General features: G+C 25.5%; 1 protein-coding gene across 8 annotated transcripts in view; it reads right to left on the bottom strand.

Annotated features, from left to right (window-relative positions):
- Positions 1-23,324, bottom strand: part of LOC107440485 (E3 ubiquitin-protein ligase Bre1) — a 35,095-nt gene extending 11,771 nt beyond the window's left edge. For 2 of the 8 annotated variants that reach the window (XM_043042661.2, XM_043042659.2), the window contains exons 1-12: positions 23,112-23,322; positions 22,437-22,552; positions 16,907-17,074; positions 16,702-16,771; positions 15,794-15,985; positions 14,519-14,640; positions 14,084-14,293; positions 10,281-10,406; positions 7,614-7,787; positions 7,120-7,255; positions 3,475-3,522; positions 611-738 (exon numbers count right to left, since the gene is read on the bottom strand). In XM_043042661.2, coding sequence (XP_042898595.1) covers positions 611-738; positions 3,475-3,522; positions 7,120-7,255; positions 7,614-7,787; positions 10,281-10,406; positions 14,084-14,293; positions 14,519-14,640; positions 15,794-15,985; positions 16,702-16,771; positions 16,907-17,074; positions 22,437-22,535 — 1,473 coding nt within the window. In that variant the 5' untranslated portion in view covers positions 22,536-22,552; positions 23,112-23,322. Of the gene's footprint in view, positions 1-601; positions 739-3,474; positions 3,523-7,119; positions 7,256-7,613; positions 7,788-10,280; positions 10,407-14,083; positions 14,294-14,518; positions 14,641-15,793; positions 15,986-16,701; positions 16,772-16,906; positions 17,075-22,436; positions 22,553-23,111 lie in introns of all 8 variants that reach the window. The other 6 variants (XM_043042656.2, XM_043042655.2, XM_043042663.2 and 3 more) reach the window with 3 other exon arrangements.
- Positions 23,325-23,464: the final 140 nt, after the last annotated feature.

Below are 23,464 nucleotides of genomic sequence, written 5' to 3'. Positions count from 1 at the left end.
CGTAGAAAATTTGTTAGTGATTTAAGGGGGGGGTAAACAAATTTTTAATGTAGCATCCAATTTTATTTACTATTATTAGTACATTTATTCTCTAAAAATCCCCAGAACTTTATTTTGTTCTATAAAAAAAAGTGAAAAATAACTATGTTTCAAAATTTTTTAACAACCTGTTTATTCAATATTAAAATTTAACACTGGGCTACAACTTGGAAAACAAGGAAATAGAGGCTGAAATAAATCTATAAAGAATAATTAAGCTCAGTTTACTTCATAATTTGAAAGTAATAGGACAGTTTAATTAGATGCGTTCAACATTGAATAAACAAACTGAAAGCAATATTTCATAGGTGTCTCACAATTAAAGTTTCCTTTTCCAATGTCTTTAATCCATTAAAACAGACAAATGAGTTACAAGTTATCCAGAGGTGCATATAAAAATTTACTTACACAAAATAAGTGGGAAAATTAAGCTTTGCATGTTTCCAAATTATAGAATAAAATGCAAATTTTTCCCACTTTTAAAATAAAATAACATCATTATAGTATACTCTAAAGATGTTAAGTGAATGCTATGACATTCTAGCTTAGAGATCTACATTACTTTTTCTACCTGCAACTTTGCTAACTCTGCTGTGGCTTCTTTCAATTTTCTCTTGTAACGTTGCACTTCTCCTTTCAGTTGATGATTATGATTTTGAAGACTAGTAATGAGATGGCGCATTTCTCGATTAATTGGGCCTGTAAATAATGATTGTATGACATTGTAATCTATAAAAAATATAATCTATAAAAAAATATTAAATATATTTCATAAATTTTTGAAAATGATAGAATAAAAAAAGCTGTTTAATATGGCAAAGATCACATTTTTTTCCCATCCAAATTTTGTTGCTTAATGTTTAATAATACAGTTCTGACAACCCCAAAAAAATTCACATTTCAAATATCTTGTAATTTTTTTGATACATTTTAAATATATTTAAATATACATTTTAAATATTTTTTATTCAATACTTAATATGCTTTTCACAAATTTTGTGAATGAAAAAAAAAAGTTTTTGTCAACATTAAAGAAAATGTAGTCCAACACTCTATAATAAATCAAAATAAATTTAACAAAAAATAATTAATAAAAAAATAATTGGTATTAATAGATTATATTTCAGGCATTAGCAACTTAACACATTAATGCTGTTGATTACTATTTCTAAGGTCACTTGTTTTGCAATACAATATTTTAGGCATTTACATTCATATTAATATGTGAATGTAAAGAGTTTAAAACACCACCTAAAATTTGAGCTATGCAATTAAGTATTTTATAATCGTATACTTAATGCACATAATTAAAACCATTTTTATGTAAGAAAATTCTGAAAATAAGAGACTTACTAAGAAACACACATAAAATATGCTACATGAGTAATTATCACTATTAACACACCTAGCAGGAAAAGTGAATTAATAGTGCAAAATTGATTGAAAAATTATTCTAGCAATTTTATATACCAACTTGTGAATTAAACATATATTTAAAAAACAAACAGGCAACATAACCAAACATGTAAAAAGTATACAAAAAAATATTAATCTAACAGCATAATAAATTAGTATAAGAAAATTTGTCTATACAAGAGTAACAAATGAACTTATAACAACTTGCATCTAAATAAAATAAACTGATAGCAATAAATAAAAGCAAGCCACTTTCGTATTATTTCTTTTTTTAAATATAAAAAATAAATAAAATATCATCAATTGGAATGGTGCATATATACACCATTGTTCAAATTAATGGCTCAACCATTTAGTTGAACGCTAGTTTTTTTAAATATTATTTTTATGAAATTTGCTAATAAAATAATTACACATTTTCAAAAATTAAATTTGTCAATAACCGTTTTAAGTTAGAAACTAGAGTTATTTAAAAATTTCTCAACAGAAAAAAAAAAAAAAAAACAGAAATTTTATAAAATTAATCCTTTTAATACAGTAGTTCACTCCACTTAAGTGATGCCACTGATCAGTGCACTGAGTCGCTATGCACGTTTGTAAGGTAATGTTCAGATTTTCATATTTAAGTATTACGTAACAATATATTTGGAGATCATGCAAGTATTATAAATACGAATGCAAGTTGGGATAATTCAAAAAATTCCAAGTAATTTAATTCAGTATCATAAATTTTAAAATATGGTTGGACACACAGACTCATATTACAGTTTCTACACTCGTACTTAGACTTGCACTGCAAAGGAAACTTTCTATTTTAGTTTTTCCTACTAATTTACAAACATCTAAGGATAGGATGCTGACAACTTATACTTTGATGTTGGCTAATTACTAGCTTGTACACACGTCATATGTGCATACCTCAGATATATTCAATTGAAAGAGGTTCCGTAATCAAAGCTCTTGAGCAATGGTAGAAAATTATTTTGGATCCTTTTTTGTTAGATTCAGACTGGTATGGAAGATGTTTTGTTTTTTTACTAATAAAATGATGTTACTACTATTTTTATATGATGACACTAGCAATTTAAAACTATTCACAGGTGAAAAAAAGTGCAAAATGCAATAAAATAAAGGAAATTTTTTTTTTATTTTTTCTAATAAATTTATAAAAAAAATTATATCTTTGTATAACTGATGCTTCATGGAAAGTATCGAATTTAATACAAATCAAATATCAATGATGTATCAAATTTAATACAATAAAATCATAACATATAGCATTTCGTTAGGTTTATACATCAGGATCAATTTATCATTTATATTAGATGAATAGACCTGAAAATAGAGCATTTGAAAAATATTCCAACTAACTTCAAAAAATAAAATGAATAAAATTATAATTGAATAGAGAAATAAATAGCATACAAACATTGACTTTCGAATAAGATAGCAAAAGGCGAGAATTAGATAGCAAAAGTGACACTAGATTTTAAATCTTCACTACATAAAGCTTAATTAAAATTGATACATGACCCCTTATAAGTCATGTTGAAAAACCCAAATTGCCTACACACAACCTCTATCTTTTTTCAATCTATGGATTTAAAGTTATTTTGATTAAATTTTAAATATTTCGAGGAGTGCGAGATAGAAAATTTTTGGCAGCACTGCAATTTTCAAACAAACTTATAAACATAATAAATATTGAAAAGAGATCAAAACTAAAACTATTCTTTCACTTTTAAATTTGTAATGAGAAAAAAAAAAAAAGCTAAAAATGTTCATCTAAAATTTAAACTCGGCAAAAGCTTTAAAATAATTATTCAGGATGGGTTTTTTTTTAAACTGAAAAAAGATTAAAAATTAATAAGAAAAGCTTTGAGCCAATAAATTTTTCTTTTAGTTATTTTTAAAAATATTGATTAAATGGACTTAATTTTATAAAATTCTATAAAGATTAGTTCATAAATTAATTTGCATTTATCAGTTTTAACAGTAAGAGCACTTGAATTTGATTACCATTTCGCTGTAGCAGCTGTTTCTTTCTTTGAAAGCAGTTTCGATCGTCTATAAGAGTTAAACTGGAATGATTATCATTTTAGGACAGGATCAAGATTTTAAGTCACCACAGTATGTATGATAACTAACAAATAATAATGATGTAAGTTTACAGTCAATGAAAAACATATTTTGTTCCAAGAATTCTGACCTTTCCTGGCCATTTGCAATATGGTCCATGATCTTACTACTTTAATAATAAAAAAAAATTTAAAAAAATTGCAATAAAAATACTGTAAAAATTTTTAAAAAAAATTCTATAAAAAATCTCTTGATTCATACTTACAGATAATGACGCCCTCCTTGAAGATACAAATGAATTTTTCTTAAAAATAAAAGAAACTAAATTTTCTTATAAATTAAACTAAGCTGTTTTCAAAATAAATTTAAAACTAAATTTGAATTATTATTGAAACCACAGTTTGTTGCCTTTATAAATCTTAATACAAAGTGTGTCCCAAAAGTTGTGAATTATTTTTTGCCAGGCTCAAATTAATCACAGCATATTAGAACGGGTTTATTATGGCGGGTACAGCGTATCAGGTTGGTTAGGTGGGAGGGACAACATCAACATGCATCAAAAATCAACAGCATAAGAATGTCATACTTAGTGCAACCTTATTTTGAGACCACTTCCAGACACATGATTTTAGTTTCTTTAATCAATGTTCAAGAAGATAAAATTCTACACAAACCTTAACAACAACAACACAAAAAAAAGACAGTGATGATACATGGACATATAAGATTGATCCAGAGAAAGAGCAAATGGTACATTCTGTATCCCTGAAACTGAAGAAGTTGAGGAGCAAATGCTACACAGTGTACTATGCGTCTTTTTTCATAAGCTAAGGTTAGCATTGAAAACAGATGATGGATATTCTAGAAAGATTAACACTAAACCTACTGGCATTTTATGAATACATATTCCTACTGATGGCAATCAAATTACCACTTTTCAAATCAATGGTTGTATTCTTTTTCAGTTGATTATAAATAATAAAGAACTTAGCATAGGCAATAAAGTACAGAATAATTATTGTGTTATATTAAAAAACATTTATTTTTTGGGCTTAAGGAATATATATTGTTTAGAAAGAACACTCGAAACTGAAAAATTTTATGTTACTTCAGTAATTTACACAGATATTGTTATTCAAATTAAAACTTATTCGTAATTCCATTTTTTACAGGTGAAAGGTCTCTCTTGTAAACATTTTCCACAATTTTTTTTTTTTTTTTTTTACATGTAGAACAAATATTTATGGTATCATTTTTTTGCAATATCCAATGTGACATATTTTTCATCTTTCAGAAAATGTAGTGGGATCTGCTCTCCATACTTAATGCTTTCTCGTTTCTGTAAATCTCTGTATTCAGTGGCAAGCTCCTCTACCAACAAAAATAAAAATTCTTCTTGCAATATCGCTTCTCCAGTTGTTGGCCAATACAAAATCCATGCATTTATCACAGCTAAATCCAAAATGTTGAATAATTCATACACAGGCGACATTTGAGATTTAGATTTTGTGCTGTACTTTTTATCTATCATGTTCCTCTCAAATGTAGTGTTATTATAAAAAGCAATAGCAATGTATACATTTACCTGTCTTTTCAATTTTTACAAATTCGTGTCCTCAAATTTAATAAGAGAGATTTTTTGTTCAGTTCACTTTTATAAATTGTCAGAGTACATGCATTTGATGTGTAAAGTTATGTTGAAAAACGCTCTATATTGTCTTTCTTTTGTTTCGCAGGTTTTGGTAATTCACTCTTATTCACACGAATAGTTTCTACTAAAGTAATCTTTTTAATCGAAGTTTTGTTGCTAAAGATGCACTCATTAAAACATTAGAGTGTCATATTTCTTCTGCACCCTGTAAATGATTTAGTGAGTTTGAGAATAACAAATCTGTTTAACGATATTGTATGATGCCAACCAGAATTTGATTATGAACGTATTGGATTTGCTGGGCATATATTTCGTAAATCTGCATGTTGCTGTTGTCACAAATAACTGTTCATCAACAGTAATTTTTGTACCTGGTGTGTAGCTGCTTTCGCTTTTCTTTTATACATGTTTCCATACCTTTGAAATAAGATCAAATAGTCTGCAAATTCTGGCTTCATTCGCTTCTTGTGTATAAAAAATAACTTGCATAATTTCAGGGAAACATTTTCTACCCATTATTCATGAAAAAAAAAGCAGGACCCTATTCTTATTCCATAAATGTGTGCATATAAAATTTCAATAAAAATAACTAAATCTGCTTTATTTAGACTCCATTCGGATTCTAAAACTGGATGTACTTCCGTTCACATTTTTAAAGCAATTATAATGCCCTAATCCAGTATCAACGAAAATGCACTCCTCACTTTATAATATTACGTTTTATATATCCCGTTAACCCTGATATTTCTCTGAAAATAGTATGAAGCTTTCATCTCCTGCTCACATTATCAATATTCTCTTCTTCTTTGTCTGTGTTGAATAGTTCAAGGTCCAATTGATCATTTATACTATACTCAGCCTCAGATTTTTCTTCTTCATCTATTTTAGGACATAGTTTGTTAAGATTATTATTATTAATTTTTTTTTCTTTTGACAATTTCTTCTGCACCGATATTTTTATGCTAAATTTTTGAATTTGTGTTTGAATAATTCACTATTAATAAAATACAAAAACTAGCACTTACTATTTATATTTTTTATTAGCCAAAGATTGCAGCTTATTTTAATTTTACAAACAGAACCGATTATGTTGCAAACATATGTAATGCCACAGGCAGAGCGACTACTTAAATTTGTATGGTTGTTATTGTGCTTTGCGGGTTATCAGCAGTAAGGGCTCCGTATCTTGCATGAAACAAACTGAACATGAGCACACAGCATGTCCCTTAACACAACAGAGGAAATTTTTTCGGAAATCTCAAAACTGGTATTAAGTCAGAGATTTCAATGCAGATAACTTTATAAAATTTAATTTATTTTAAAGTGGTCAAAAGACTACTGTAAACAGTAGAGTACACATTATTATCAGGAAAAATAAAAGAGAAACAGATATTAAACAATTAAGTAGTTATATATTAAAGAAAAAGTGGTGCAGTAAGTAAAGAAAAAGGAAAACTGCAAATTTAACACTATTCATTAAAGTCTTAAAAGGGGTCATTTGACCATTCTGGTAGGTTTGGTTTAGTGTTAAGAAAAAAAGGTCATTCATGAGCAAAAAGACATGGTTGCAATTTTGCAAACCATGCAACTAAGCAAATGTCTCCTCACTTCAGTGAGATCCTGGTGAGGTACACCAACGTTTTAGCTTTAGGTACTTTTTGTTTATGAAGAAACTGAAGAAAAAAAAATGCCATTTTGACAACATTGAGACTAAGTGTTGGGGACAACAGCGTTAAAGGAGGCTTACTTCAAAAGGGCGAATCAGATATATATCAGAATCTGTAGCTAATGGGGTAAGTTCTGATAGAGATAACTGAGAAATTATTATTATTTTGTACCAAAATCATCAATAAATATATTTTTTTTCCTAAACAAATATATTTCATGACCTATGGAACACACTTTGTATACATAATGCTAATTATATTTAATACCTGTTTGTTCATTTGCTGCTAAGTTTTGTTCAAATTCTACCCGCAACATTTCATATTCTTTACGAGTTTGAGCCAAAGCATCTTCTAAATGTATAGCTTCATTTCTCAGTTTTCTCTGTGCACTTAACTCTTCACTCTAAAATATGAGTTATAAATGTAAATAATACTTCACTTTAAAATGTGTAGACCTTAAAACAGCTAACGGAATGAAAAGAAAAAAAGCAGAATCAATAACTTGGTTGATTTATAGCCTTATAAAATTTTTAATAAATTCCAATAGAATTTAACTATTTTTATAACTTGGCTCTAATAAAAATAATTTTTCTATAAAAAATTTCAATTAATAATTACTCAGTTCGAAAATAAGTGACTGGTAATTGTCTATTTAGGTTTAAAAAATGATTTATTTGTACAAATTCATATTATATAAATGCATGAATTTTTCTTAAATATAAATGTTTATTTAATAATATAAATTTTTTTAAGATATTTACCTCCAACTGTTCAATATGACGCAGATGAGTATTTTTGCTTGTTGCCATTAGATTTCTAGTTTCTTCCAATAAAGTTTTCAGTTGCATACTTTCGTTATATAAAACAGAAAATTGGGATTGAAGGCACTTATATTCCGTTGTTTCAACAACTACACTCTCAGGGAGGCACTGCAACTATACATGTTAAGAAAAAGAGTTTGTGATAAAATAACTGCATAAGTTACTTTTTATTACATATATACACTAATACGATAATTTCAAAAAGATAAAATAAAAACCTGTAATAAGCATTAATTAATCACAAATTTTTCTTTTTTTTCATCACATTTTGATAATTTTAATTAAATGTGCAAATTAACTGAGAACGTCACAATTGTTTATGATTTGAATAGCATAGAGGCATATCTCAGAAATATCGCCCATGCAGTAGATGGGTATAGCAGTGATTCAAGCAAATTTATCCAATTTTATTTCATATGATTTGAGTTTCACAGAGTTGGGTTTCTGACATGCCACATCAAAAACCTGTCAATAAGTGTCAAATCTGACAAAAACTGTCAAAAATCTGGGGCAAGTTCTTTTTTTTCATTGGGGACATTTTATTATATATTAAATCATGCACAATACTTGCTTTATATACTACTATGATTCTCATTGTAAAAATATAGCCAAAATTAATGAAACTATTGGTTTTTCTAAATATATAGTACTCATAATACCTTAAGATCAATATTATTTGCTATATTATAACTATTCTGTTTATATTGCAGATAACTTATGAGTTCTTAATTATTATCAATCTTAAATTTTGATTTAAATTCTTTAATGCCTCAATTTAGGCAGATTTTTTAAATTAAGTGAAACTAAAGTGCTTGCCAATAATTGTCTGATTTTAATTTTTTTTATTCTTAATATTTGTTGTTATTACTTATGCAAGGGAGCAGAATATGTCCAATTGAGTAATCGATATTTTGAATGAAATTCAGGTAACCCTAGAGAAAAGTTAGGTTCAAAAAATTCCTAAAATTTTTTTTATTCTTCAAAAATGTGTCACTTTGCAAAATTTTTCCTTTTTAAAAAAAATATTATGTCAATTAGTGCATTTATCAGTTTGAATTCCTTAAGTTTATGAGTGCGACCACAAATTTAATTAAAAAAATTATTACTATTTCAATACATTTTGATTTCTATTATTTTAAATACATATGCTTGTTTATTCAAGAATTGTGTCAAATCAAATTGATTTTTTCCTTTTCTTTTGTTATCAAAACTTTTTAACAATGTATAAACGTTACTTTTAAAAATATTTTTAAAAAGTCATTGTACTGAAAAGGGAGAGAAAAAAAACATGCTAAAATATTTTGGAGAAATTTAAATTTATAAAAAAAATTTGCTCTGAGAACAGATTAGATTAATTTATTCAGCAATTGTCAATTTACTCTTCTTTTTTTGTTTGTATAATTATTTAATATTTCTGCGCCAAAAGTAGGGTTTTTCACAGTAATTGTTAAAACAAAAAGAGAGTTTCATGTCTAAATAATACAAGAATGTTATTGATTGATCACTTATATAATTTTATATCTATGTATATTTATAAATACTTCACATTTGCAATAGCTGATAATTATCGCTACAGAAAAATTTTGGGGTTTTGGGAATCGTCAAAAAGGGTTTTTTGCAATAACAGATAAAACCATAGTTAAAACCGGATAAGCCATCAATTGTAAAAAACTTGATAACCCAGGTACCACAAAACATGTTTTAAGTTTACTTCACAGAAAAACTAGTTCAACTATAATACCTTTAATAACTAGGAATACTTTTAAGTTAACATTATCAAAATAAATAAGTTTAAAAATTTACTTATAGCTGTATTACAAAAGGAGATTTTGTTAATAAGAAGAAAGTTTCAAATATCAATTTGAGGAAAATGTTTATTTAATTAATTATAAAGAAAAGGATAACAGAAAACATATTTAAAACTTGTTTTATGAATGAGGAAAATTTATGACTTAATTATAACTGTATGTCTTTAGTTAAATTTAAAACTATGACTGATTCCTTAAAAGCTCTGAAAAATTCTTTAAAAGCTGAAAAAATAACATCTTGCTTTTGCTTATTTGTTTTTAAAAGAACTTTTTCCAAGAAAGCATGGGGAAAAAAGGGGATTTCTATATTTATTTTGTAATAAAAATTATTCAAGTAAATTATTAAACGTACAGTTTAAGTAGTCAGTGTGTCATCTTCTGTTGTTGATAACTTTGGCATACGTGCCAAAGGCATAAAACTATGAAGTTAAATTTAAAGTTCTTTAGTTAATGTGCTGACTAAAAAAATAAAAAAGTTTTCCTACAATAATTTCTTTAATTATTTAAAAAAATATGTTTGAACCTAACTTCTAACATGAAATCCACAATAACTTGGTATAATTTCACCACAATCGGTCAACTGATTTATTAAGGAACATAAAAACTGAGTTAAAAAATGTAGTTTTGAATTTCGACGAAAGAAAATAAATGAAATGGTTACAGTAAAGTTTTTAAAGCAAAACTTTTGTAACTGCAACCAAGATTTCTCTACGATACATTTTCCTTGTATAATTTCACTATCCACAATTCAAGAAAAAAATACTAATAGTACACAAGTAAAAATAAATATAATACTTACATCCATCTTTAATTTTTCAACAAGTTTTAGAGCCTCTTTATGTTCAGTATTTAAAGTTTCTAGCTCAACCAGACGGTTATTTGAAAGCTCTTTCTGTTCTTCTAATTCTTTTTGCAAATCTTCAAGCTTAAATAAATAAGTAAAATAAAATGCGGAAAAAGAAGTTAAAAAAGGATAGTAAAGCTAAAGAAGATTTTAAACTCTTCAGATTTTAATCCAATACTCTTCCCATTGCACAATTTTTTCAAGAAATAAGTTAAACTTACATTCTGATGCATTAATTTTTAAACAGCACACTTTTTTGTAACTTACACAGGTACCAAACAAAACAGATAACTATACCAAGATACTTTTTGAGACTATAAACTTGACACAAATGAAAATAAGGAGCTTACTGCATAACTGCCAACTTGTTAAAAACAAAAATAGGAACACAAAGCATGATAAGACAGTTAGGGAAAAATTCTGACACAAAGTAAAAAACTAAAAATTTTATGTGCATAAAATTGATACCAAGATATCAATTTATATTTCATACCTGTTTCATATTTAAGATAATTTTTTGAATCAACTAAATCATGAAAAAACTTACTTTTTAAAACAATCGCGATATGGGACTTTAAAATCGCAAGAACATGAATCACGATATTGGATTTTAAAATAGTGCGAATATGAATTGTGATATTGGACTTTCAAATCTTAAGAAAACAACATTGAGATATTGAATTTTTAGTTTTAGATTTTAAAATCATAAAAATATGAATTGCGATATTGGAGTTAAAAAATGCAAAAAAATTGCGACATTGAATTTTTAAATCCGAATAACAATGCATAATTTTTCAATTGCGTAAATACGAACAGCAAAACATAGTTTTTAAATCACGTATTAATATGAAAATCAATGTTTGATATATCATATGAATCGCATTATTGGGCTTTAAAAACCCTAGAATATGAATCGCGACATTGGATTTTAAACTTGCGTGAATACGAATCGCCATATTGGGGTTTAAAAACATGTAAATACAAATTGCGATATTGGATTTTTAAATCCCGTGAATACGAATTACAACTTTAACTTTTCTATCAGGAATATAAGAAAAATGATGTTTGATATTAAAAGTGCGTGAATAAGAATCACGGTATTACCAGATTGGGTGCAGTTCCAAATATTTAAAATCTGCCGAACTAGAAGAATCTAATGGGTGGAAGAATCATATATATGTAAATGTCTGGTTAACCCGATTTAGCAAAAGTTTTGAAATTTTATCGGATTATAAGTAGTGATGTAACGAATAGTGATGGGGCCGAATACCGAATATTCGGTGGCTGAATACTTACTTTTTAAAAATTTCTCTTTTGATTGTAATTAAAGTAATTTTCAAATTTTAAATTAAAAATGAAATAAATATTAACAAAATTGCTTTTTTAATCTTTGTATATTTAAAAAAATTTTAACAACTTGATTTATTTTTTGTAATAATTTAAATATCTTGATGCCAATAACAAGGCAATATGGCTTTTATAAATCTAAATAATTAATAATAGCATATTTTAGTTATAGTTATACTTGTAATTTATATGCTATTTTATTTAAAATAAGAACTCATTACTACTGTTAAATGTATTCTTAACTTTCTTTTTTGTCAGAAAAATTATTAAAACTCAGAAAATTAAGAACTTTTTAAAAAGTTTCACTTTTGAAATTTTAATTTTGTAATTAAATAATTTTCAAATTTTAAATTAAAAATGAAATAAATATTAACAAATTTGCTTTTTTAAACTTTCTATATTTTAAAAAAAATTTAACAACTTGATGTATTTTTTGTAATATTTTAAATATCTTGATGCCAACAATAAGGCTTTCACAAATCTAAATAATTAATAATAGCAGCATAATTAATACTTCATTATTCGGCCAAATAACTTCAGTATTCGGCTAGGACGAATATTCGGCAAAAGGGCCGAATACCGAATAGTGGCCGAATATTCGTTACATCCCTAATTATAAGTTTTGATTCTTGGAATAAACTGTCTTGGTCAGCTATGTTACTGTGATTAAGGTAAAAGTTATTATTAAATCTAACTAAGATGAGCAAATAGTGAAAAAAAAAACAAGAACTAATCTATCAATATAAAACAAAGTAAAAAAAAAATTTAAAAAAAGAAAAGAAAAAATTAAAGATTGATGGAGTACTTTTGGTTTTTGGGACCCCTTTCATCGAAAGAAGGCAAATCTCCTGAGAAGAGAAAAAAATTCATTTTGGAAAAGCAAAAAACAAAAAAAATTCACTCCAAAGATATTCCTATAAATGAAGCAAAAAATTATAGTAATTATAGCAAAAATTCTCCTTTGCATTTCATACCCCTAGCATATAAATTCTACAATCAAAATGAGATTTTATGTGTCTTATTTTATATGATTACTCCTACTTTTGCTTTAAGTAAACAAATATTTTAAAAAGGACTTTTGGAAATTTATAACTAATTAAATATAATTGATTAATATGCTTGTTAGGATCAAATGTTCAAGAATTGGATAAAAACAGATCATGTGATAATCAAGAGAACAAGAGATAAAAGCAATCGTTTGAGCTTTTGCTGATGAAATTCTAAAATTTGTTTAATGTTCTTAACAAATTTATTAAGATATGATTCTATAATATGCAACTGCAAAACATGAAAAATAAGTTTCCCCTAATTGGAAATTCCTCGAAAATTTTAATTTAACAAAAAAAAAATTAAGCAAGTTGATAGTTTTGGATAAGCAATATAAAATAGCACAGCTCCTAAAATTAATTTTTATTTAACCTAAAGAAAGCAGATTTAGAAACAAAGAAAATATTTTAATGAAGAAAAAAAATATTGGCAACTGCTTGATAATACTGGTTGCAGAGAAAAAAAAGGATAAATAAATTCTAAACTCCTATTCTGTTGAGGAATGCAATTTCTTCTGCCCAGTTGTAATAAAAAATTTAGCTTTAAATGTAAAACCGACCTTTTGCACCGACACAAGATGAGTTGCCATAGTAAAGAGGTATCTTGAGTCCTTTGTAGTCAACAATGTGTCAATAAATTATTAATTGTTCCCTTACCAAAATTAATTAAAAAAATAATTATAAATCTTGTGACAAGTTAAAGATACTAATAGATTTTAGTTGAAAAATATTAATTCCTTTTTTTAAGAGAAAAACGTTAGAAATTAATATAACCTTATAATTTAAGCATTCAGATTCGTCAAATAAAAAGAATTTTTTTCTTAAATATCAGTAAAAAATAGTTAAGTTTACAATTAATTTTAGAATTATAAAGTTATATTGGACACTTTAATACACTTTTGGACAGTAAATTTCAGATGTTCTATCTATATACAGTTTAAGACAGCCATAAACTCAACCCTGAATTACATCTTTAATAATAAATAAATATTATTATTAAATATGTTTGTTTTGTTAAGCATATTCTAGCTATAATTCAAAAAACAATATACTTATACAAAATGTCTTATTATTTGTGAAATATTTACTAAAGCTTACTTAAAAAATTATTCTTTTCTATTACACAGTTTACAGCTTTTATTACCACAACTGGCTACTACTATTTGTTGAAATAAATTGAGAAAGAAAAATATACACACACACACACACATATATATATATATATATATAGAGAGAGAGAGAGAGAGAGAGTTTTGTCATTTATATCATAAAAACAATTATTTAACAATCAAAAACTCGTCAGGTTTTGATTTATAATACCAAAATTTATTGCAAGGAAAAAAATGAAATTAATATATAACATACTTTTGCTTGAGTTACAGTGCTAACAGGAGTTCTTCCATCATTATCTGCATTATAGGATTTAAGTTTTGTTATGCTTTCTGATAGATGCATATCCAGCTTTTCTTCTCTTTGCTTTGTTTTTGATAAATCATATTCCAAATCTTCAATATGATTCTTAAGCTCAGCATTTGCTATTTCTAGAGTAGCTAGTTTGTCATTAATTTCAGCAAACTATAGATAAAAGAAAATAAACTTTTGAAATGCCCTAATACAAAAATATATGCTTATTTAAATATAAAATTCAGTAAAAGAAAGCAGTATAATTTCAGTATTTTTCTTTTTTTTCTTCTTTTTAACAATTAGTCAACATTACAAGAAAATTTTTGAAATCCAATTTAAAATATTTAAAGTCTTTTAAAAATTTTATATAAAAATATTTGCGTTAAGTTCACTCACTTTTAAACTCATTTGATGATGTTTTTCATGTAAACCAGTTACCAGCAGGTGCAAGTTTTTATTTTCATTCTGCAAATCCACATTAGTTTGGCGAACTACATCATCTAAACTTGGAATAGTTTCTAGAAAGAAAAAAAAAAGAAAAAAGATAAGAGATTTAAAACATGATTGATTGAAGATGAACACAATATTTTCATATAATTATAACTTCAGTAATTATACTAAAAAGAATTTAAAAAATACACAAGAATTAACATACATAATACATTTACAGATTATATTATTAGTTTGATTTCACAACTTGCAAACAATCAGAAAAAAACTCAAACAGTTTATTTTTAAATTATGATAATAAATAAAATAAAAAAATGAAAAGATTATTCAAGTGGAATTTATTCTAAGTAGAAATTTCACACAGAAAATAGATTTCGATACTAAAGATTTTCGAAATAAAAAAATTGGCTTAAATAATGATCAAATTGCAATAGAGCTTAAATGAAGTTACAATAAGTATAATGTTCCTTTATCATTTTAAATAATTATCTGAAGCAAAATGAAATTGTATACCTCAACAAAAAGCTCCGAAATATATGCAGGCACCTTTTCATATTATAATGTAAATAAAACATATGTGGCGGATTATTTCTTATAATATTCTCTCACACACATTTGAGAATATCTTAACTAAGAAAACTTATCAATTTTATAGTATAAAAAAACTTAATTTTACATTATCGAATAAAATATTTATAAACACTCAACTAAAGTAATTTCATAATATTGATTGTACTGTCTTCAAATCAGTAATGGCAAGTTTCTTTCACAGTAGAAAAAACAAAAGAAAGAACCATAGGAAAAACCTCTGTGGAAGAATTAGGTTTTTTTCAACCCAATCGGAAAGGGGAAAAAAAAGATATTCTTTTCAATATAGTTAATAATTTTCAGATATTCTTTTCAAAGAATAATTCAGACAAATGCCAAATAAATATTTTAATTAAGTTATTAAAATTTTTTTTAGAATTAAATATTTTTTTTTTCTTAAATTATTACAATTTAAAGCTAGTGGATAAGAAAATATTTATGACTGAAAGAGCAAATTTATTTGAAAAAAATTAAACATTTTATAATGGAAAAGTTTACCTCAAGAGTAAACATAATTATGTGACCTTTTTTTTGTAGTTTTGTTTACACAATTTAATAAAGCAATAACAAAGAAAATTATAACGTAAAGAGAGAAAAATATATAGTTTGAAAGCAATTTCATTTTCTTTTTACCTTGAGAAGAAGGGTCACCCTTCAGAGCCAGCATAATTTTATGGTTTCTTTGAACAATTCGATCAAAGGCTTGGAGTACTTTAGCAACAGCTCTAGTAGATACTTGCACACGTTGAGCTAATTTTTCGTCCAGTTCTTCTTTATCCCACTGTCCCAAAAGGGCCAAAAAAGATGTAGTAGCTTCTTCCTCATCTAGAAAGAAGAAAAAAATCCATTTTAGTTAATGACACATTAATAATCAAGTTTTTATATTGTTCTTTTAGAAATATATTTTCCTTTTGCAAATTAGTTATTTTGAAAATCCTATCTTTAAATACTTTTATTTCAAAGTAAATTTGAAATGAAATATGGAAATTGTTTGCTATCATGACAAGTTAATGCATGGAATTTAAGTAACAGAAATATATTGATTAATTAAAAATAATAAATGATGTTAACATATTATTTTATCATTTAACCCAGACAATCAATCTTAACCTTAACTTTATATAATTATTAAATCTTTTTAAGTAAAATATCAATATACTATCCAAAAAAAATCATAAAACTATTTATTATTGTTAGAAATCTTGCATCTTATGAATTTAAGAAAGAGTACATAATGAGAAAAAAATTTCAAAATCCTAGGCTTACTTCTCATTAATTATTCTTTGCAAATATTTCCTTTAATGGACTACAGAGATTTGGGACTTTTAAAATATCAGACGAACAGAAAATACAAGAATTTTAAGACTTTTTTTTTTAACAGTCCAATTAATCTTACAGAATATTAAATGCAAATACAAACCACAGGAAGTAAAAAAAAAATAATTTAATTCTAAAATTTAAGCAAGCCGCTCAAATATTAAGAACATATGTTTAATAAATGTATATATAAACATCTTGGAAAAAAATTAAAATGTACTTACTTTGGGTTTCTGATTCATCAGATGTTTCAGCATCAAACCTTTGCAACAATATTCTAAGATCTTCATTTAGCTAAGTAATAAAGTGTCAATTAAAATAATATTTTAATCAAATATATTTCTTGACAATTTGACACTAATTATTTACTATGTCAACAATATGATATTCCAAAACATAAATTATTGCTAGGGATACTAAAATTGATACCTGATTCCAATATCTGTTAACAACGCATAGTACAGCTTCATCACTCGTTTGTCGCTTTTCAAGCTGTTCTATTCTAGATCGTAAATCAGCCTCCTGCCGTTGTCTTTGTTCGAGTCGTTCAGTTAGTTTTCTATTTTGGAATTGCAGGACCTTCATATCCATTTCCTCCTGATTTTTTTAATTAAAAAATGAGAAATTTAATATTTTCTTCAGTATTTCAAATGAAAAATGTATTGCTAAAGATTAATTAAGGCAGTTTTTAATTGTAAAAAAAAGATATTTATTCTTACAATTATTTATAAAATTATTATTCACAATTATTTATTAATTTTTCACAATTCATCTATATTAATTGATCGCCAATGTTATCACACATAGTTAATTGAGACATTAAAAGCATTAAGACATAAAAAAACAAACACAATCTTAAAATCATAGTCATAATCTTTAATCATAATTCTTCAGTCATAAATACTTACAAAAATAATAATGGATAAAATTAAATTTTTTTCCTTCTAAAAATTTAAATATAGAAAATAAATTTGCTACAAGCAAATTTCAGTTATAAGCAATTAATTCAATTACAAGCAATTTCAATTATAAGCAATAGAAGGGTATATAGCAAATTTCAGTTACACTGTTCAAATTTTTTCTTTTCTTTTTCAGTTCAAAAAATAGTTAAGAGCAATATTTATAGAAAAAAAAAATTATAATTTAATGGTGAATGAAACTAGTATAGTTATTTTTAAAAATAAAATGAATGAAGTGCATATTTTCAGACAAGAGTAATATAAAGTGAATTTATGAAATATCCGCTAGCTTTTATTTCCTTTTCCTGAAATTTTATTATTCTCTATTGCACACCTGTGTAACTTGAATAGTTAAAATAGAATATTTGAAAGATTTTTCTGCCTCTAAAAAGGCATAAATAAATTTAAATAATCTTTATTGAAAGTATAAAACCAAATAATTTTTTAAAATAGTTAAAATAATTATAGTAATATGCTTATAATAAAATTTCATTTGAATAATATCAATTAAAGAAATGATGAACATTTGATATTTTGTGCATGCAGTACTCTATTTTAATCAATATATGTCACTTGAGGCAATATATATCAATTGTTCGCTTTGTTAAATGAGTCCTACTAACACCTTTCAATTATCTTAGCTTCTTGACAATAAACAATTATTACATTAAAAATGCATGTATTATTCTAATTTTATTAATAAAAGCCATTTTTAATAATATATTTTATCAAATCAAATTTTATGAATTAATTAACAATATGAATTAATAGTAAAGTATTTACACTTAATTTATAATAAATTTTTTGTACTATTCCATAGTCCATATTGCATTAAATGTATTAACACAATATTAATTAGATTAACATGATAGTTTAAAAGCAAAATTTAGTATCAAGAAGTGCAAAGAGGACCACAAGCAACCCACAACTAATTGCTTTATAACTAGTTTCCTTTTCTATGCATTTACCAAGTACTTTCTGACTTGTCTTCTTGACAGATGAAACAATAGTTTCACTGTTTTTTAACAGTGGAGATTTAATTATATTAAAAAGATTCATCAGCTTATGCACTACAATATTTTTTTTGTAAGGAGTTTTTGATTATTAATAACTTTTATGGTTTTCACTATGGACCATATAATTTTAAGTAACTGAAATATTTCTTGCATGGTTCCTTTTTTCTCTTGTAAAACTATAATATTAAAAGAAAGAGTTTGTGTGCTTATGAAAATACTTTCTAAATCTATTGTTATAATGATAAGCTGCAGCTGTAAAAGGTATGATGAAAATGGAATCTGGATTTATGACTGCACTAACCTAATCAATTTTAAAGTAAACGACCCCTTTGTTGTTAATATTATTGATGTGAATAGAAAGTTTCATTTCTATTTCTAACAGATATAACTTCAGATGAAAATAAAAAAGAATGCTTTCTCAGAAAATCCCATATTAACATTAGCGGTTGTCATTTCCCCTTTGCTCTCACAGGTTATTCGTACTAAGAAATTTGTATCCAGATTCTCAAACAGAAAAATTAAAATGCACAGATTCTGGTTGATATAATAAATAATCTTATCCATCATGTTTTATCTATAATTTTTTTTATATAGACTATGACATGGAAAAAAAAGATAGAATTTAAAACAAATTTGTAGAATTGAATTATAAGATTTAAATTATAAGATTTAAATTTAATCCTTAAAAGAATCGGGGGAAAAAATGCCTAAAACTAAATCTGAGTTATGAAATTTTGGGATTTTTCAATTGATTAATTTTTAATTTCAATGTAATAATCTGTTTATACACAAGAAACCAAAATGATTGTGACAGAATCATTTTGGTCAGATGTGAGGATTTGTAAACAAAGCGAGCAGGCACTGGAAATGACATACATAAAAATAGAAAACTGAATGAACAAAACGTAGATTTTTTGTCATATTTTAAGTCATACATATCAAAATTAAGTTATAGCTATGAGTTATAGATAGGGTTGGGGTTTTGGACAGGACACGCGGGTTTTACTGTCTTAAACTGTCCTAAACTGGATAAAACTGTCTTAAAGTGTCCAAAACCTTGAACTTTGGCAAAAAGTAAAAATTCTATAGGTGTAACCATTGTACACATAATAATTACATGTATCAATAAATATTTGATATTTTTATACAATTCACTTTAACCTATTAAAGGAAAATAATATAATATAATAGGAAAAGGTTTATAATTATTGAAGCTCTACAATTCATTGAACAACAAAAATTAATACCTAATCTTTTAAATATAAAGATGCTTTTAATACTGATAAATAATGTTTTTGCATAAGGATAAATAATGCAATATTAAAAAATAATAATTTTTTTAAAAAAATACTACATTTGTTTAAAAATTAACCTTTTATTTTTCACAATATTTTTTTTTTAAAAATGTTATAATTTCCTCATCACAAAATTATAAAAAAGACATCTAAAAATGTTTTTAAATATAAATATACTAGTTTAAATTGGAAATACAAAATAATTGAAAAATGTATTAACAGTTTTGAAGGGCATAACATCAGTTTCAGTTACTGACACTGGTGATGTATCACCACTATGCTAAAAGAATCAAACATCAATGAAATAAAAGTATTCTTGAATAGTACTATAAATAAATAAACCTGTTTAAGATTAACCAAGCACTTAGTCCCTAATAGCTTAAGCTGTATGGCAAGGTCAAACTTCAGTTATGTACTATTGAATGAAAGGACCAATTGATATTGATTACTGAGTAATCTTTCTTTGTTTAATGTTTAAATTGAAGAGTCAAGCAATATTAATAATACATTATACATTTAAAAACAAATATTCTCTAGTAGATTTAATTATCAATATGTTATTAGTTCTATGTTTATTTTTCCTTTTAAATAATGTTCAGATAAAATTGTGACATAATTTGAGTAAAAGGGTTTTGGACAGTTTAAGACAGTTTTGGACAGGACAGTTTAAACTGTGGATTAATTCATTTAGTCCTAAACCCTGCCAATGCTGGTTATAGATATTGAAGAGCATAAAGAATAGTTAAAAATTGCAATGAAAACATTTATTAATCCATTAAAATTTGAATTGAACAAATATATTAATAAAATTTTGCAAACATTAAAGAAAATAGAAAGCTTAAAATACTTTTAATGAAATAATCTGTTTCTTGTCCAGAAATCAAAATAATTGTGAGTCTGTCAACATAGTGGGCAGATAACAAGTTTATGCTTCAATCATTAAAGATGCGATTCATTCATATATTTCACCTATCAGACATACTATATGGACAATTTTGATGGTCCAACCCATCATATTTTTTAGTGAAATAAGGTAGCCTAATGTTTTGGGTTACTCGAAAGTTCATATTAAAATTCACTCCTTTTCATATAAACTTTATTAGTTGCAACTAAACATTGAGTTAATGATCTAATTTTGTTATACCCACTTTAGGGTGGGTTTTACCCAGTAAAACCCGCACGGATTTTATTGGGCAGGTAGGTTTTTTGAATCCCTGGTCAAACTGAATAAGGTATAAATAGAAGATGCTTTCATATCATGACTGCCATTTGCCATTTTAAACTTTCAATAAAAAAATAGAAAAAACATGTAGAGGTTTGCATAAGGCTTGCTACTAGTTATACCCTTCAAATAGGTCCCTTGTTTTTGTTGTTGTTTTTTTTAAACTGCTGCCCAGAAGTTGCCAAACTTGACCATTATTCTATAGCACATCATGTTATAGAAATCTTCTTGGCAAAATTGCAATTGTAAAAACAGGAAATGTATCTAGATCTTAATTGAATTAAATTAGAAAGTAATTATGCAAAATTTGTATGAAATTACATTTCCCAGCATTCGCAAAACACGTGGCTATAAATTAAACTTGAAAAACGAAAAGGTAATTGAAATTCATCAAACATGCTTACGATTACATATATACAATTTACAGAACTTAGATTCAACTATTTCAGACAAACTGATTCAATTGTTTGTTTAGTCTAGATAGTATATCTAATGATATTTGACAAGATTTTAAGAGATGACAGTTATCTTTTTAAAAAAAAACTTTTTGAAATAGAACTAAAAAAGTCCAATATATAAAAATTTTTTTTATTTATAATAAAAAATTGAGATAAATCTAGTCTAGAATTCCAAATTCATATGATTGGCTAATTATATAATATAATTATCTTGTTTGTAACATTTTATTTAAGTTATTAAATGTTACTTTTTTAAAAAAGTTTAAAACAGAGATTTATAAACAACATTTTTAATAAAATTTTGATTAAAATTTTCTGCAAATAAAAACTGTGTAAAAGTTTTTTCGCTGATGATAAAGATATGACTATCTTCAATTGAATATAAATCACTGTTTTGACATTTTTTCTTGAACTCAATTATATCATTTATTTGTGTATTGATGTAATGTAAATGTCACACCAATATCATAAGACTAATAAGAAGCATTAAAATTGAAAATAGCAGGATACAATAATTGGGAAAGTTATAAAATGTGATATCTCTTATTGAAAAAACAAAAGACATACACATGACTATCTCAATTAAATAGAAATTACTGTTTTGATATTTTCTTTTAGACTCAATTATATCATATATAATTATGTATTGATGTAATGTAAATTTCCCATCAATATCATGAGACTAATAAGAAGCATTAGAATGAACAAATAGCAATATACATTAATTGTAAAAGTAACAAAAGGTGATATCTCTTGCTGAAAAACACAAGACATACATATAATCAAAATGTGCATAGTTTCATAGCCATATTTACTAAAAATTTTCCCCTTAATATAATCAGAAATATAAGTAAATGTTTTTGACATTTTAAGATTTAAACAAAATGCCAAAATATTTACTAGTTCACAATATAGAAACCTGACTAAGTCAAGATTATATTACTATAAAAACTGTATTCAAAAGGTTGAAAATATCTACTAGATAAAGAGTGTTAAAATGCATACAAACCTGAGTTGAAACAGAACCAATTCTGCATGGCTCAAAATGAACCCTTTTAGCAGAATTTTGAGCTGAATTATCTTGCGGTGCAGGCCTCTTAGTAGACATATTTCAATCTTTAAAATCTAAATGAGAAGCAAAAAAAAAAAAAAAAAAAATTTTTTTTTAAATTAAAAAATAAATTTANAAAAAAAAGAACAATAAACTAAATTATAAAAATGACTATTTTTGCATACAAAAAAAATATGGTTATGATTTAAAGTAAACTCAAGACACAAACAATTAATAATCCCATTCAAAATAATAAACCCAGGAATATTACTTTTTACAATGTCATTATGAATGGGTCAACAAAAAAAAAACTTTTAAATTAATAGGTATTAATTAAAGCTAATGTTACACAATCAGGAAACAAAAACATAAGCGTTAGTTTCAGTGTTTTTATTAATTTTCAAAAGCATATGAGTCTTAAGCATTACAAGTTATTCTCTAGCCGCTTGTCACATAGATGACGTGCCAACTTTATTTTAGAATAGTAATTTATATAATAATAAAAGAATGAAAAATTCATAATATCTAAGGCATTAAAAAAGTGATTTCAGCTTTTAAAAGAAAATGAAAAAATTAATTCAATAATGTAATTAAATGATTAAAAAAAACTCTTGAACTACAATACTTGATTACCTTCTAGACAAGAAAAAGAAATCTACATTTATGATCGGTCAAACTAAAGAGTTTCTATTTTCTTTTTCTAGCAGACATTAAAAATGCAGCTTTAATTGTCATTTTTTATAATTAATTACAAAATATATGGTAAATAAATCAACTTGTTCTCTGAACACAACCAAACATTAAACAGGAGCCATTTAATTTCCGCGAATTACGAAACGTGAACGAATCTGTCTGCATTTATTATAAATTTCTAAATATTCTTGATAAATAAAGAAACTTTCACTCTAGCTATAAATAAATGCAAAAAGGCACATAAAAATATCAAAATGTGGGAAATCTTTCTCAAAAAGAAAAATTATATTTCA

The sequence above is a fragment of the Parasteatoda tepidariorum genome, chromosome 2 (assembly GCF_043381705.1).
Source record: "Parasteatoda tepidariorum isolate YZ-2023 chromosome 2, CAS_Ptep_4.0, whole genome shotgun sequence".
Taxonomy (NCBI): Eukaryota; Metazoa; Arthropoda; class Arachnida; order Araneae; family Theridiidae; genus Parasteatoda; species Parasteatoda tepidariorum.
The sequence above is the reverse complement of the archived record's forward strand: the minus strand, read 5'-3'. Positions and strand labels throughout refer to the sequence as shown.